Here is a 13,342-nt window from a genome sequence, read left to right on the forward strand (position 1 = left end):
TGTCACTGCCCTGTTGTACAGGAGGTCCCCAGTGCTGCTCATCTGTGTTAGGCTGTCCAGCCCAGTGCCATAGGAGACATTCACTTTAGGGAGCTTAGCAGTGAATTACAGTTGTGACTGTACCCAAGACTGCTGATGGCACTCCTAACAGAGTAACAAAAAGTCTTAAAACAGTAGGCAGTAACACAGCATGTCTGCTGCAAATCTGGGCATTATGGCTCAGGGAGATAGAAGAGGTCAATATTTAACTGCTGTTCCTAATAGCTGTCTGTCAGATGAGTTCTGTATATCCCATATTTGCCCACATACCTTTTAATAAGTTTGACTTTTTCTTATGGACATTGGTTAATGGGTTAGTTGTGAGGAAGCATTAATGGAGAAAATGTTGGAATGGAGGTGACTGGAGATAAAAGAACAGATTTTTGGCTGTTGGAGGCAGGGAAAGAAGAAAGAATGTTTGACAGAGAGGATAAGGGAACTGTTTTGAATATCAGTTAATGACTAGATAATTCCAGCTGAGTAGAGACATCAGTGTCCAGGTTTTTCTAGCTTTAACTAGTCAGTATTTCTTTGAAAAGGAAAAAGCTGCTAACACTCTACATCTTCCCTTCTTCAGGGGGTGAGGCTCTACTGCCGCCTGCACTGCCTCTACACTCCAGTGGTGAAGTAAGTTCCCCTTCATGCTCCCCTTGTATTTATTACCTGCCTTGAAAAGGATGACCTGCTACTGTTGAAATCTTTCTTGTTTCTTATTATAAACAGTGATTTTCTGCATTTTCTTGGCTCTTTTACTGCCCTTCCATCTCCACAGCTGAGCTGTGTAGTTGTGCTGTGGCTGGAGGATGTTGGGAGTGGGGGGTTCTGGGGCAGTGAGAGGCTGTGTGTGATTATAGTGCTCCTGACACGGCCCCTCTGCTGCTCAGGAGAGCTCCTAGCAGGACACACCTTGGTTTGTTTACTTGGGCATTTTCTGTGACTGTAGTGGGTGTGATTAATAAGTGACTCTGATTCAGGGCAGATTGTGTGGTGTGATTGTAGCTGCTGTATTATTTGGGTTATAGAAAATGTCAACAGATGCTGACGTGATGTAAACAGATTCCAGTGTGGTGCAAGGATTCTGTCATTCAGGGCACCCTAAACAAACAGAACCCAGTCTGAGGTGGAATAAAACCTGAAGCTGTAATTTGAAGAAGCCCTGAAAGTTTTGGGTGGAATCTTCAGAACTTGTCTCTGTATAAAAAGCTGCTGAAGAATTGAGATAGTCTGCAATGTGAGGTGACTCTCTTCCCAGGTCCCAGGAGGTGATTTTCAGATGTTGTTGCCTTACTGCTACATCAGATGAACATTTCTGGCCTTTAATGGAAACCACCCTGAACTGTGTAGGTGTTCTGTTTAGGTGTTTATGTTGGAAAATTAGGCATTTTCACTTAGGAGAACTTCATTTTTATAAATAAAACGTTGATGAGGAAGAAAAAAAGTGCTTTAGTGGAGATGGCTGGAGTCCCAAATTCAACAAAACTGACCTCTTGTTCATGGGTTGCACAACAGATGTTTCACTGAGAGATACCACTGTCATGCTAAGAGGAGGCTGCAAAGGTAGTTACAGTTCATCAGTCATAAATTTATATAATTAGACCTCTGGGTTTTTTTCCCAGAATAACTGTTCTGCAAGATTTCACTCAGCCTGAAGGGTATGGAGGGAGCAGGAAGGCATGATGCTGCCAGGGGTAGGCAAAATGGTTCTGGAGATTCAGGTGTGTACCTGCCCGTACAGATTTCACCCCTGAACATGGCAATTCACATCCAGAGTAGAAACAATGGTAAGTGAAGCTCAAAAAAAATGTCCCTGACCTCAGGATACCCACAAACTGAAGTGGATCTAGTCTAATGCTTTAGGGAATCAACAAGGACAAAGTAAGTCCCATAGGCCCACCCTGTGGTGTTTTATCAGTGTGCTATTTTTGTAATAACTTCCCAGCTGGAGAATCTTCTCAGATCAGGATCAGTCTGTGCTAGTGACATCATGACTCTAAACTGTGTATGACCAATGAACAGTAGCAGACTCTCAGAAATTTTAGGATCCTTCTGACTGGACTGAATTCTTGGTATGTTCGGGCTCTTCTTCCTGCCATTCTCATTCTCTGTTTCCTGGATCTCCCAGGCTGTCATCCCTTTATGTCTTCTTATCCTATCTTTTTGCCTCTGGCAAGCCTGACTTTAGCCTAGAGGAGTAACTTTCAGCCAAGTTAGTTGGGCAAAGCCCTTTGCTTTGTGCTGTGCCTTTGGGACACTGCCTTATCTGGCATCTTAGGACTGCTGATCCCTGCACCCATGGTGGCTTTCCTGGTGCAGCCTTCCTGATGGAAAATTGGCAAAGCTGCTTGGAGTAGCAGATATATATGCCAGAAGGGTCTGAAGGAATAGTAAACTCAAAATGAAAATATTTTCTTCACAACCTTGGGACACAGTTTTGCTTAGTTGTCTTCCCTGGAAACCTTGGAGTTTCCATGTAGCCTTTGCCTTTATATTTTTCAGTAAGTAAACTCTGACACTCTTACACTTTGAGGGCAAGATGATATACCCCACTGGAATCAAATCACACTACTTTGGGGCTTGAAACATAAAAAGTAAAACATTTTGAAAAATCATAGATATTCTGAATATGTCTCTGATGTACTTTGGGGACGTTGTGAGGTGGCAGAACTTCTTCCCACTTCTGCATCTGCATGACAATACTTCAGCCCATCATTGGGCTGGACCCTGTGAAGAATATTCCTTTAGTTTCTGTGAGGCAGCAAGGTTCTGCCAAAATTTGAGTGGTTCCCACCTCTATATTGACTATTCACCTGCAGCTCCTGGTTCTGGATAACATTCTCTACTCCTGTTCAGGCTGGATTTAAATGGGGAGAAGAGCCAGTGAACTAATGTTGAAACATTGATTCTGATCAGCATTTAACTGCAAGCAGGGAAAGACTGGGCTTTGGACCAAGACTGATGGCAGCTAATTCAAAACTCTGTCAGCATCTGTATGAAAATGTTGGGAGTTGCTTCTCACAATCTGGAAACCCCTAGTCATTAGTACTCAATATTTTAATATTTTCCTTTATTGTTCTGACATTTCAAAAGCACATTTTCTCAAGATAAGAGTGTGAGAGGGGAAAAACTGCCCAGAAAACTCCCACAGCTTTGTGCTGGGTTTAGCACATTACTGGAAGACAGGTTGAAAACTGCGTGGAAGCACGAGGAGGAAAGCTTTTGTTCTGAGGACACGTTATACGTATTTCTGGAAATGCTGTCATGTTTTGTTGGGTTTTTTCCAAACTCTCAAAGTCCTGCTTCCCTTTCTAATTTCTCACACCCTGCATTCTGCAAACACACAGGCATTTCTGCTGTGTTTATTTACAGCAGCCAGTCACATCATATGTGGATGATTAGTAAGAGGAACATGAGTAGGATGGAACTTTAGATGGTGCTTGGATATTAGATTTGTAGAAAAAGGGAAATATCAGGTGGTGTGGTGCTGATGAAAGAGGAGGTTGATTTGGCAGAACTGAAGAATAAAGTCTTCTCTTGAGCTGCCATATGGAAACATCCGGACTGTGAAACAGTCCCAGTGGCTGTGAAAGTTTCCTCCCACAGTCATGCCAGTGCAGCTCAGGCTTCCAATAGAAGGACCACCCCCAAGGGTGAGAGAGGAATTAATTCTTCATAGCCCGTTCAGCACTTGGCCTCTCTACTGAGACTCTCAACGAGAGGGAGCCAGTTAATGCAAATTAATTGTGGAAATGGCTTTTGTGATGTGGAACTAGGAACTGGATCAAGACCACGAAACTTATTTCACATGGGCCAATAAAGAGCCTTAAAATGGCTTTTCTTCTCTTATGAGCTGGATTAAATGCAGTGACCTTGGAGGTGAAAGGTGTTAGAGCCCAATGTCCTGAGCCACACAGCCCTCTTATATTTGTATCAAAATTCTTTAGAAGTATTTCACAGAAGACTTAAAAACATCAATTATCTCCATGGCTCTGAGAAGAGGAATGGAAGAAAACTGCAAAAAGCATCAAGTTACAATAGGGTTCCTTTTCCTTCTTCCAGGAGCAGTGCTGCTGCCTACAAGGCTGGGGGTGAGTGGGTGCCAGTTGTGTTACAAGACCCAAACACAACACTTCTTTTCTTATTTACAGTGACTGAAATGATCTAATGCCAGAAAAGGACACTGGGTACCCTATTTGTGTCTGGCCACTATGTGATATTTTACTAAAGGAAGTAAAATCTGAACAAGTGTGGGCAATCAGGAAAATCTCTCTTGACATGAGTTGGGGCACAGAGGGAGTGTGTAGGAGGGTCCCTGTCTATGAATACACTGATGGGTAAACACCAGAGAAGAACTGTTGAGGGTTGTAGGTGGGACTGGCACTGAGCCAAAAGATGTAAGCTGGCCATGAATGGATTTCAGATGGAAACCAGAAGGTGATTTCCAGCCAGAAGAGTGTGGTTTTTAGCAGAACTGATGGTGGCAATATTCTAACCTGAGTTACAGCAGCAGCTCAGGACATCTGTGAAAAGAATCTCCTGGTCACCTCTGGCAGGAATGTGAGCTCCCTGAAGATGGCTTGAAACAACATCTAGAGAAATACCACTGCTCTGTGTTGATCTGAAGTATCTTCCTAATTCAGGTTGTTAGAAATGTTTAAAACTTACACCTTTCTTCTAGAGAAAAAGGATGTCTGCTGCTTACTAATAGTAGGTCACAATAGTATATATGGGTTTAGAGTACAAAAGAAATGTATACTTTTTTGTCCTGATTTTCCCTGAATTCTCTCCCTTAATTAGAGACCGTGACTACCACCTAAAGACCTACAAATCAGTAATCCCTGCAAGTAAACTGGTGGACTGGCTTATTGCACAGGTAAGAACAGTTTCAGGTACTGCTATCTTTGATAAGGAGCTTAATTTTTCAGTTCTATTAAAAGTAAATAAAACACATTTATCTAGAGGATATTACAACATAATTAAACATATTCTGATTCTCTGAATTTATAATCTTACGTCTTCTGTTACTGTTCCTTTGGTGAAAGTTTGTTATTTGGCAACATGAAGAGGAAGTCCTTTGCTATAGCCCTAGGAGTTGGGAACTGGCTGTTTGTGGGGATGTTTTCTGTTTCTTGTGATTTTGGGAAGACATCTAATCTAATGTTGATCTCATTCAATCTAGTAAAATATTATTGAAAAATGAATCTGGAGTTTTACACCAACAACTGCACCATTGCCTTTAGAAGTTGTAGTTGCCTCACATTCACCTTGTAATTACAGAGAAGTGTGTGTAGCTTGAGGAATTCAAAATGTAGCTTTGATAGGGTAAAGCCACCTGAAGGGAGAGTGGGTTGTTTTGTTAGGGGAATGTTTTGAGGCCAAGGTAATGTCACCAGGGATAGTCAAGTCTGGTTTAGAGCCTTCCTACACAATGATTTTGTTGCCTAGGACAAAAGTAGATTCCTCAGGGTTTAAGATGGTAATATTAGAAGGCATTTCTCCTCCAGTTTATTTATAGTTGAAAGAATAAATTAGGTTTTTAAATCCCAGCCTCTGCAAAATAAACAACCCATTTATCCCATAAAGTAACACAAAGAGAGAGTTGAGAATTGTCCCATGACAAGACATTGAAAATGAGGGAAAATTTATGAAGATTCAAAGTTTATAGTTAAAGTTAAACTTCAGGTTTATTAAAGCTATTTTCTTGGCTTTCCTTGTGTGATTACATAGCCATGTAGTTCCTTCAGAACTGCCTTGATCCTTTTTCTACCAAGACAACAGTATTTAAGTCTTAATTTGTAAATGCTGTGCCTTTTCTGCTCTCAGAAAGCCTCTTCAACAAAACCAGTAGTGCTGCTGATTGGCAACAACTGATCCAGTTTTATCCTGTATTTAAATAGTACCTTTACACTACAGCAGTGTTCTTTGCCAGCATTTGCTAAGGCTCTCCTTAGCAGGACTTGAAGTAGGACTGATGTTCTGCTGACAAGATAAGAGGGCTCTTGGTTGCTTAAAACAAAGTCAGTTTGTTGCCCTGATGTGAGAGCCTTAGGGTATCTAGTTGTCCAGATGGAGGGGAGAAAAGAAGGTGTGTTATTTGTGTAGGATACAGCTTCTCAGTTAGCAGGGCTGGAAGCAATGCACTGCAATTGCTCCTCTTGCCAAAGCAGGAGGTGCCCTCCTTGCTAGAATGGGCTGACCCACTGTTCTCACTGGGCTACCAGACCCTGGGTTCCCTGGAGCCCCTTTGGGGCAGGGCCACTGGCCATCCCACACCAAGGAACCAGTGTTACCAATGTTTGTAAGACCCAGTAGTGCCTCCTAGTTTTTACCAGCACTATTTAGAACTTACTTGTCTGCCTAAAAAGTACAACTGTGTTTGTAAAGTCTTCCATTGTGGCTGCAAGTTAGCAGATACATAGAGAAAACTAAGCAATTCTTGTATTTAACCGAGTTCTGGGTGCAAAGCTTGATGCTGCCACTTCAGGAAAATTTGTAAATTTGCAAGTCACCTTTGGTAGTTGTTTTGAATGGCTGCACTCAAGGCTTCAGGTAGTGAGAAACTAAAGCCTTTGCTATGTAAGCAAACAATGCCATTGCAGTTTTAACCTGTCTGACCTTTGGAGTTCACATATGCTGGCTTTACTCAGGTTTTTCTCTCTTGAGATCTCTCAGCTTCTCTCTCAAGAAGGAGTTTTATTGTCTGTGGCTAATGGGTCCTGAAGTCCAACACTGTGATTGCAAATAAAAAGTCTTTACATTGAGATAAAATTGTGTCCTTTTGTGAGTTAAACAACTACTTTCCCCAATCCTGGTCCTTTTCCTCCTGGTTCCTGTAGGAGGGAGAGATGCTGTCTGTAGGAACAAACAGGGTTTGGGCAATGGGATACCTATTTTAATTTCTTGCTATTGTTCCCTGCAGAGACCATCCTGCTAATTTCAGAGCCCCAAGCTGTGTGGTGGGGAAGGGGGAATGATTTAGCTTAGAAAGTTGTCTCAGATGTAATATTTGTCCTCTTGTTTCCAGGGAGACTGTCAGACTCGGGAGGAAGCTGTGGCTCTGGGTGTGGGACTCTGCAATAACGGCTTCATGCATCATGGTAATGCACCAAAATTGCTTCCCCCAGCCAAGTAAAGAAGCTCTTACTTCAGGCAGGTTGGCTTTTCTAGGCCAAACATTCTGTGTACCCGACTGCAGGCAGCCCTGCAGGTCCTTCTAGAACAGACTTTGAGCTTACACATTGTGTCTAAGCCTGGTACCTCCCCGAGTGATTCCCCTTGCTGACAGCTATGGGCAGTGCTGGAGGGATTAGACAAGCTACAAGGGACATTTTTTTTCACTGCATTACTTCCAGAGCTATCAGACCAATGCACAAACCAAGTACTGTCCTGAAATATCCCAAGAAATGTCAGGTACAAAGTCAAATTGCCTTATTCTTGCCTCTTGGACAACAAGAACAATCCTCAGTGCTGAGGCTTCCAAATTGGAAGTGCCAGATTGCCAAGTTAGGCATCATCCATCCTCAAATGGGAAAAAGTTAACAAATCAGCTCTGTATCAGTATCAAAGAGCACATACAAGTCCTAAGAGTAAACATAGTTTGTCCAGGGAGACATTGTTTTAGTCATGGATAACATTTGCTCACTGTATTTTGCATAGTGGTTTTGAGAGCAAATTAATGTAAATAAGTAATTGAGAATTTGCTCAGTACTTGATAAGAATGTAAGAATAATTGGGGTTTTTTTTTAAAGAATTTGGTCTGGTTTGAGCCCTTGCAAACTTTTGGCATTCTTAGTGTCCTTTGCCAAGGAAGTCCTTTACATAAATACACACTGAATGAAGAAATTGCTCCTCACTTGTTGCTTTTGTCTTTAACTCCCAGGTCTTGTATTTGAGAAAGTGGTGAAGAACTTTTTCACACCTTCCAGAATTTTATAGATCTCATTTCCCTCTCATTTTTTTTTTTTTAGGTTGAAGAGCCTTATTCTATGTGGACATCTTAGGTGCTTTTAAGCAGCCACTTTAGTCCTCTTTGCTCTTTTTGTAGTTTTACTGTATTCATTTTGATGTGGGAAAGGAACATGAGGTTTTGAGTAGCATCTTCCTTCCAAGAGGATCTTTTGCATTTTATATACATTCTGTGTGCCAGGGAGGTCACATCATGTCAGGAACTACTGTGCACTGTGAAGAAAAGCATTGCCCTAAAATACAGCATTAGCATAAAAATACAGAGCTGAGTAGCTGACTGATAGGGATGCATCTGGTCTGTGTTCTGTAAAGATTGGGGAAGTATTTAGGATTTCCTTTAACTTTCTTTTTTGTTTCTCTCTTTCTTTTTCTGGGTAAATGCACGTATGTATTTCATAAATATTGTTTCAAGTCCTGGAGAAAAGTGAATTTAAGGATGAATCCTTGTATTTCCGCTTTTATGCCGATGAGGAGATGGAGGGAACCAGTTCCAAGGGCAAACAGTTACGTAATGACTTCAAGCTCGTGGAAAACATCCTGGGAAAGAATCTTCTGGTAAGAAATGTGTTAATGTAAACCTTGATGTTTCTGTTTCATCCAGTGTACTATGCCCAAGAAGTCCTTGTGAGAGTCTGGAAGTGAGCTGGGAGATGGAGATGTCTGAGCAGGCACCAGGGTGTTGATGTGGTGGAGGAAAAAGTAATGGGCACTACTGTCTTGGGAGAGATCAAATTTAAACACAGTTTAAATACCCTTATATGTGAGGTAGCTTCAGGTGAAAGTTGAAAGGTTCATAAGAACACAGATATTTCAGGGCATTGCAGTCTAAGCCATATGAATATGCCCTGCATGACTGGATCAAGTATCAGCTTTACTTTGTTTATGAAAACCATTTTCCAGACAATGCTGGGGTTTATATTTATGCTTTTGCAATATTACTGTTATCTCCAGATTCCCACCTCACTGAGTGCTGTCCCAGCCCTTACTGCACTGGGATTATTCTAACTCTGGTGGGATTTGGTGGTCAGATTGGGGCAAACATTTTGTTCTGAGATCCCTGTGTACTGCCAGTGGCTCCAGGCCCATCTTTTTCTCCCTTTGAACACTGGTAGAATGCAGGAGCAGGATAAAAACTTGGGTCAGAGACTACAAAGGCAGAATTCCTGGAAAAGATCCAGAGGTCCATTATATGGGGAAAACCTTTCCTGTGGTTCACACAAATTTCACATCTCACTATTGTTTTGTCTCCCTGGAGACCAAGCTGTGTTTGTCTCAATGGCCAGAAGTAATAGTTTAAGCACCATGGTCCCTCAAAATTATTCTTCCACGTGCCAGGGACTGGAGTGTCCAGTTAATATGATTGTGGGGTGTTTTTATTGTGAGTTTGAAAGCACTCAGACATTGGTTTCATGTCAGTTGGTGGGAACTGCTGTTGTTGGGGTATTTTTAATACCTGATCAAGACAAGACAGTGTGAGGAAACAGATTGACCAGGATGTCTCTTCCACTTTTTCTGTCAGTTCAAGGCAGTTCTGTTAAAATGCCAAAACTCAGTGGTAATGTTAGCTGTGAAAGGAGGGATTTAACGTTCTCTGATTGTTTTCTTTTAATGTAATAATTATTTATTAGTATTCAGGAAAGAGACAGAACAAACAAGCAGACCTTGCTCCCGGACTATTTACTACTGATAATAAATTGTAATCTCTAGTTGGTCCTTCCAATCACTCCATAATTTAGTAACTGAAGTAATTGTGACAGGAAAAATATTAATGTTGCTATTATTATAGTTCTGAATTGCATCAGACAGCCTTTGTCAAAATGCAGTCCCATCTCAAACAGAAAACAGTCAGAAATAAGCAGCACATGCTGAGGAAAAAACCTCCTCCTTAGAGGGCACAGATTTGTGTCAGATGTGTATAGTCCTGCTAAACAAAGGAGTTGCTTTCGTTTGCACACATAAATTGGCAGTGCCCTGAGTGTTTGTGAAGTCCCCACAAAAGCACTACAGTAAATGCATGATGCTTACCCACAAAAAAAAAGTGCCTGCCTTCTGGTTTATGCTGTGTTTAGCAATTATGAGCAGTTATTTAGCAACAATTCCCAAGGCTTTGCTGTCTGGGGAACATCCCTGCTTGCCTCTACACTCATGACAGGGCACTGACCCTTCCCATCCCTTGACTCCACCATAGGAAGTTTAGTGGAATTTCCTCATCACTGGCTTTTGAAACATGCTTTTCTGCTGCCATGAAATCCTACCTGTTTTTAGGTAGGTTCCTGCACTCCCTCCATCTAAGTCTGCTGTACTGCAGGAGAGCCTGCCCTTGAGAACTGAAAACAAGAGAAACCTTGGCAAATATTTATTAGAAATATTAGAACAAAGTGCTTTCAGTCTGGAACAACACACTTCAAACAAAATCCAATACTTATTTATTTGCACAATTGTTTCTCATTGAGGGACGTAAATCTTGACAAACTGAAAAAAATATACAACATTCTTTGCATAGTTGGAGAGAATTTGGGAGAATTTGCGTTTTGGCCTGGCTCCAAGCATTGTGGCCTGGTTATTGCAGTGTGCTGAGAACTTGTGAGCAGCACCTCTCCTTGTCAGCCCAGCCCAGCCACAACACACGTCAGAGCTGGTCACCTGGAGCTGAGTGTCACACAAGGAGAGTTGCCTGTAGAGGTGGACCTCCCTCAAAGTTGTCTGAGAGGTTTAATGCCCACGTGGTGCTGCAGTCCCAGAAGACTCAGAGGAGAAGCATTCCCAGTGATTTCTGAAGATGATGCCTGTGTACGTTTTCTGTAATGTTCTCAAAACTGTTGTGCTGGGTTTGAGGTCTGGACCGGAATTCTAAACCTCCTCAGCTTTCCAGACCTGTGATATCTCTTACATTCCTCCAGGATATCCTGTATTTCTTATCCTCAGTAGTGTGTGGCTGTGTCTCCCTGCAGTCTGTAGCCCGGGCTGGGGCCTGTCCTGGAATTCAGCTCCTGTAGGACCTGGGTAGTGCAGCACGTTCCAGGGAAGTCAGGGCTACCTGGGGTTTCATTTATCTTCTCACATGAACTCACTGCCTGGAGCAAGTCACTCTGTGCCTCAGTTTACCATCTGAAAATTGGGGTGGTAAATCTCATTCATCCATAGGACTTTGCTACTTTGCTGTTACATTTAGAATCAGCTTTGAAAATGAAGTGTCCTTATAGTTCTGTACTTCAGATATGAAGTTTTTAGCTAATAGTACAAATACCATGGGAGTTCATGCCTTTTCCATTTTAAACCAGCTAAACCAATAAACACAGCATTCACCTTAAAATTCTTACAAAAGTATAGGATGCATTTCTGCTATTCTAATAATGAATAACTAGTAGTTATTTGTATTTCTGAAATAAAGTCATACTTGATTCTCTTCCATCTTTCATTGTTTCAGAATTATTTTTGTGTGTTGTGCTAATGAAAAACAACCTAACTTGCAAAATTTCAGCAGAGGGAGCGCAAAAAAGAGCTTTCCCTTTGTTCTTTGTTATCCTGGTCTACCGGTCTGTTGTAGCTAGAGAATTCAACTCAGGGATTTAAAACACTCCTGGGAAGAAAGCCACTAATAAGAGCTCATCCTCTAGGGAATTCTGCTCCCAAGGGGACAGGCTGGGATGTCAGTGATGAGGCATCCATCATCCAGGTGTAGGTGGCTGCAGAAGAGCTTGGGGTGGAGTCAGATACTCAAAACTCCAGTGAACTCTGAAGGGAAAAGCAGCCTTTAGGCTCTTAAGTCTTTAACTGTTCAGAAGGAACAGTTGGAGTTCAGTGCTCAATTTCACAGCTCACAAACCACAAGAAGCTTGGAGTCATTCTGGATATATTCAGTCTCTTTTGCTAAAGGGGCAAAACATACCTTTAAGGATAATAGTAGGGGTGGCTTAGATTGTTGAGCTTTTGTCTTTTCAAATCCTGTTTTAGTGCCCCAGAGCTGTGGATTTGTGAAAAGCTGTAACACCCTGAGAGATGAGGTGGAAGGAAAGTAGCTCCCTTTAAATGCTGCTGAGGGCTCAGAAGTGTTCTGAAGTGTTCAGACTTGCCATTGCCTGATAAGTCTTTGCTCTTGAGGAGATTCTTACCCAAGTCAGGCTGTGCAAGTGTGTCTGACAGAGAAGGGTTTTTCTGGAGAGCTGTAGGGAAGGCTGTGAGAGAAGAATGTGCATCCTGGACATTTGGGTTTAAGGAATAGTGGTTGTTGTGCCTGTGTTGCCTCATCTGGTGCTGATGTCCCCAAGAGTTTAGGCTGAGAGTTCCTGCTTCAGTCTGATACAGGTGTAATAGACCATTCTTTGCACAGCTTTTCATCTCTGCAGACCCTATATCCCTGCCAAAATTCTCTTTGAATAGTGTTCTGACTACATTTGCCCTCTGGTTTTGATTAAACATTATTTCTCACATGATCTCATTTGTTAACGTGGTTGTCTTTCAAGATTAAACAGCTGCTGCCTTATGTTCCTAAAAATGATTGGGCTTTAGGGGCACAGAAATAATTCTTGTAGGTGGCAATTTAGTTAATTGCTTTGGACTCCTTAGGGATGAATGGGGATCAGCTGTGGAATGGTAAGGTGTTCCTATTTTATAGTAAAGAATGAATCATAGCCTTCTCCAAGCATTGCATATAGAATATTATCCATGATGTCTCCAGCACAGGAGCACCAGAATACAGAATGTGAGATTTATTTTCTTAACAACATGCTGAAGAAGTTCCCAGTGTTGATGCACTTGGGGTTGCCTAAAAGTGTGTTTTGGTTCTTTGCTTTCAAACAATACATTTTTGCAATATCAGTGATCAGAGAAAGGTAGGTTATTAAAAATGATAGCAGATGAAAGATCCTCATGCATAGTAATGGTGGCTGCACCCAAGAGATAGGTAAGGTTGTGGAGCTGCTGCCTTGTGAAGTTGGGCAAATCAAAGGCTGCAGATTTTTTAATGTCTGTTTCACATATGCTTTCAAAATTCAACAAAAGAAACAAACAGTCCCTTCAAATGTCAAAGGTGAATTGGAGGGGAGAGCTAGCCTAGAAATCTTCCATTTCATCCCAAATGTGAAGTGATAAAAAGTGCATGCTGTGTTGGGCTGAAACTCATTCCATTTGCAGCACTAAAATTCTTAACCAGCAGAATACTCTGTTTTCTAAGGTCCCTTATTAAACATTCAATATTGGCATTGCTTCTGAAAATACTGTGTTAGAAATAGCCAAAAATGACAAACTTACCTTTCAGTCTTTTTAATTCCCTGTCCATGATCTAATCTGAATATCACCTGGTAAGGACTTCTTCCCTGCACATGCATTATTTGAACAGCCT

At 41.7% G+C, this 13,342-nt stretch overlaps 1 protein-coding gene across 3 annotated transcripts in view; it reads left to right on the forward strand.

The window, feature by feature from the left end:
* PREX1 (phosphatidylinositol-3,4,5-trisphosphate dependent Rac exchange factor 1) overlaps positions 1-13,342 on the forward strand; it is a 144,792-nt gene that overhangs the window by 98,507 nt on the left and 32,943 nt on the right. For all 3 annotated transcript variants that reach the window (XM_064674254.1, XM_064674255.1, XM_064674256.1), the window contains exons 13-16: positions 617-666; positions 4,834-4,909; positions 7,061-7,133; positions 8,414-8,556. In XM_064674254.1, the coding sequence (XP_064530324.1) occupies positions 617-666; positions 4,834-4,909; positions 7,061-7,133; positions 8,414-8,556 (342 nt within the window). The remainder of the gene's footprint in view (positions 1-616; positions 667-4,833; positions 4,910-7,060; positions 7,134-8,413; positions 8,557-13,342) is intronic.

Source organism: Pseudopipra pipra, chromosome 17 (genome assembly GCF_036250125.1).
Source record: "Pseudopipra pipra isolate bDixPip1 chromosome 17, bDixPip1.hap1, whole genome shotgun sequence".
Taxonomy (NCBI): Eukaryota; Metazoa; Chordata; class Aves; order Passeriformes; family Pipridae; genus Pseudopipra; species Pseudopipra pipra.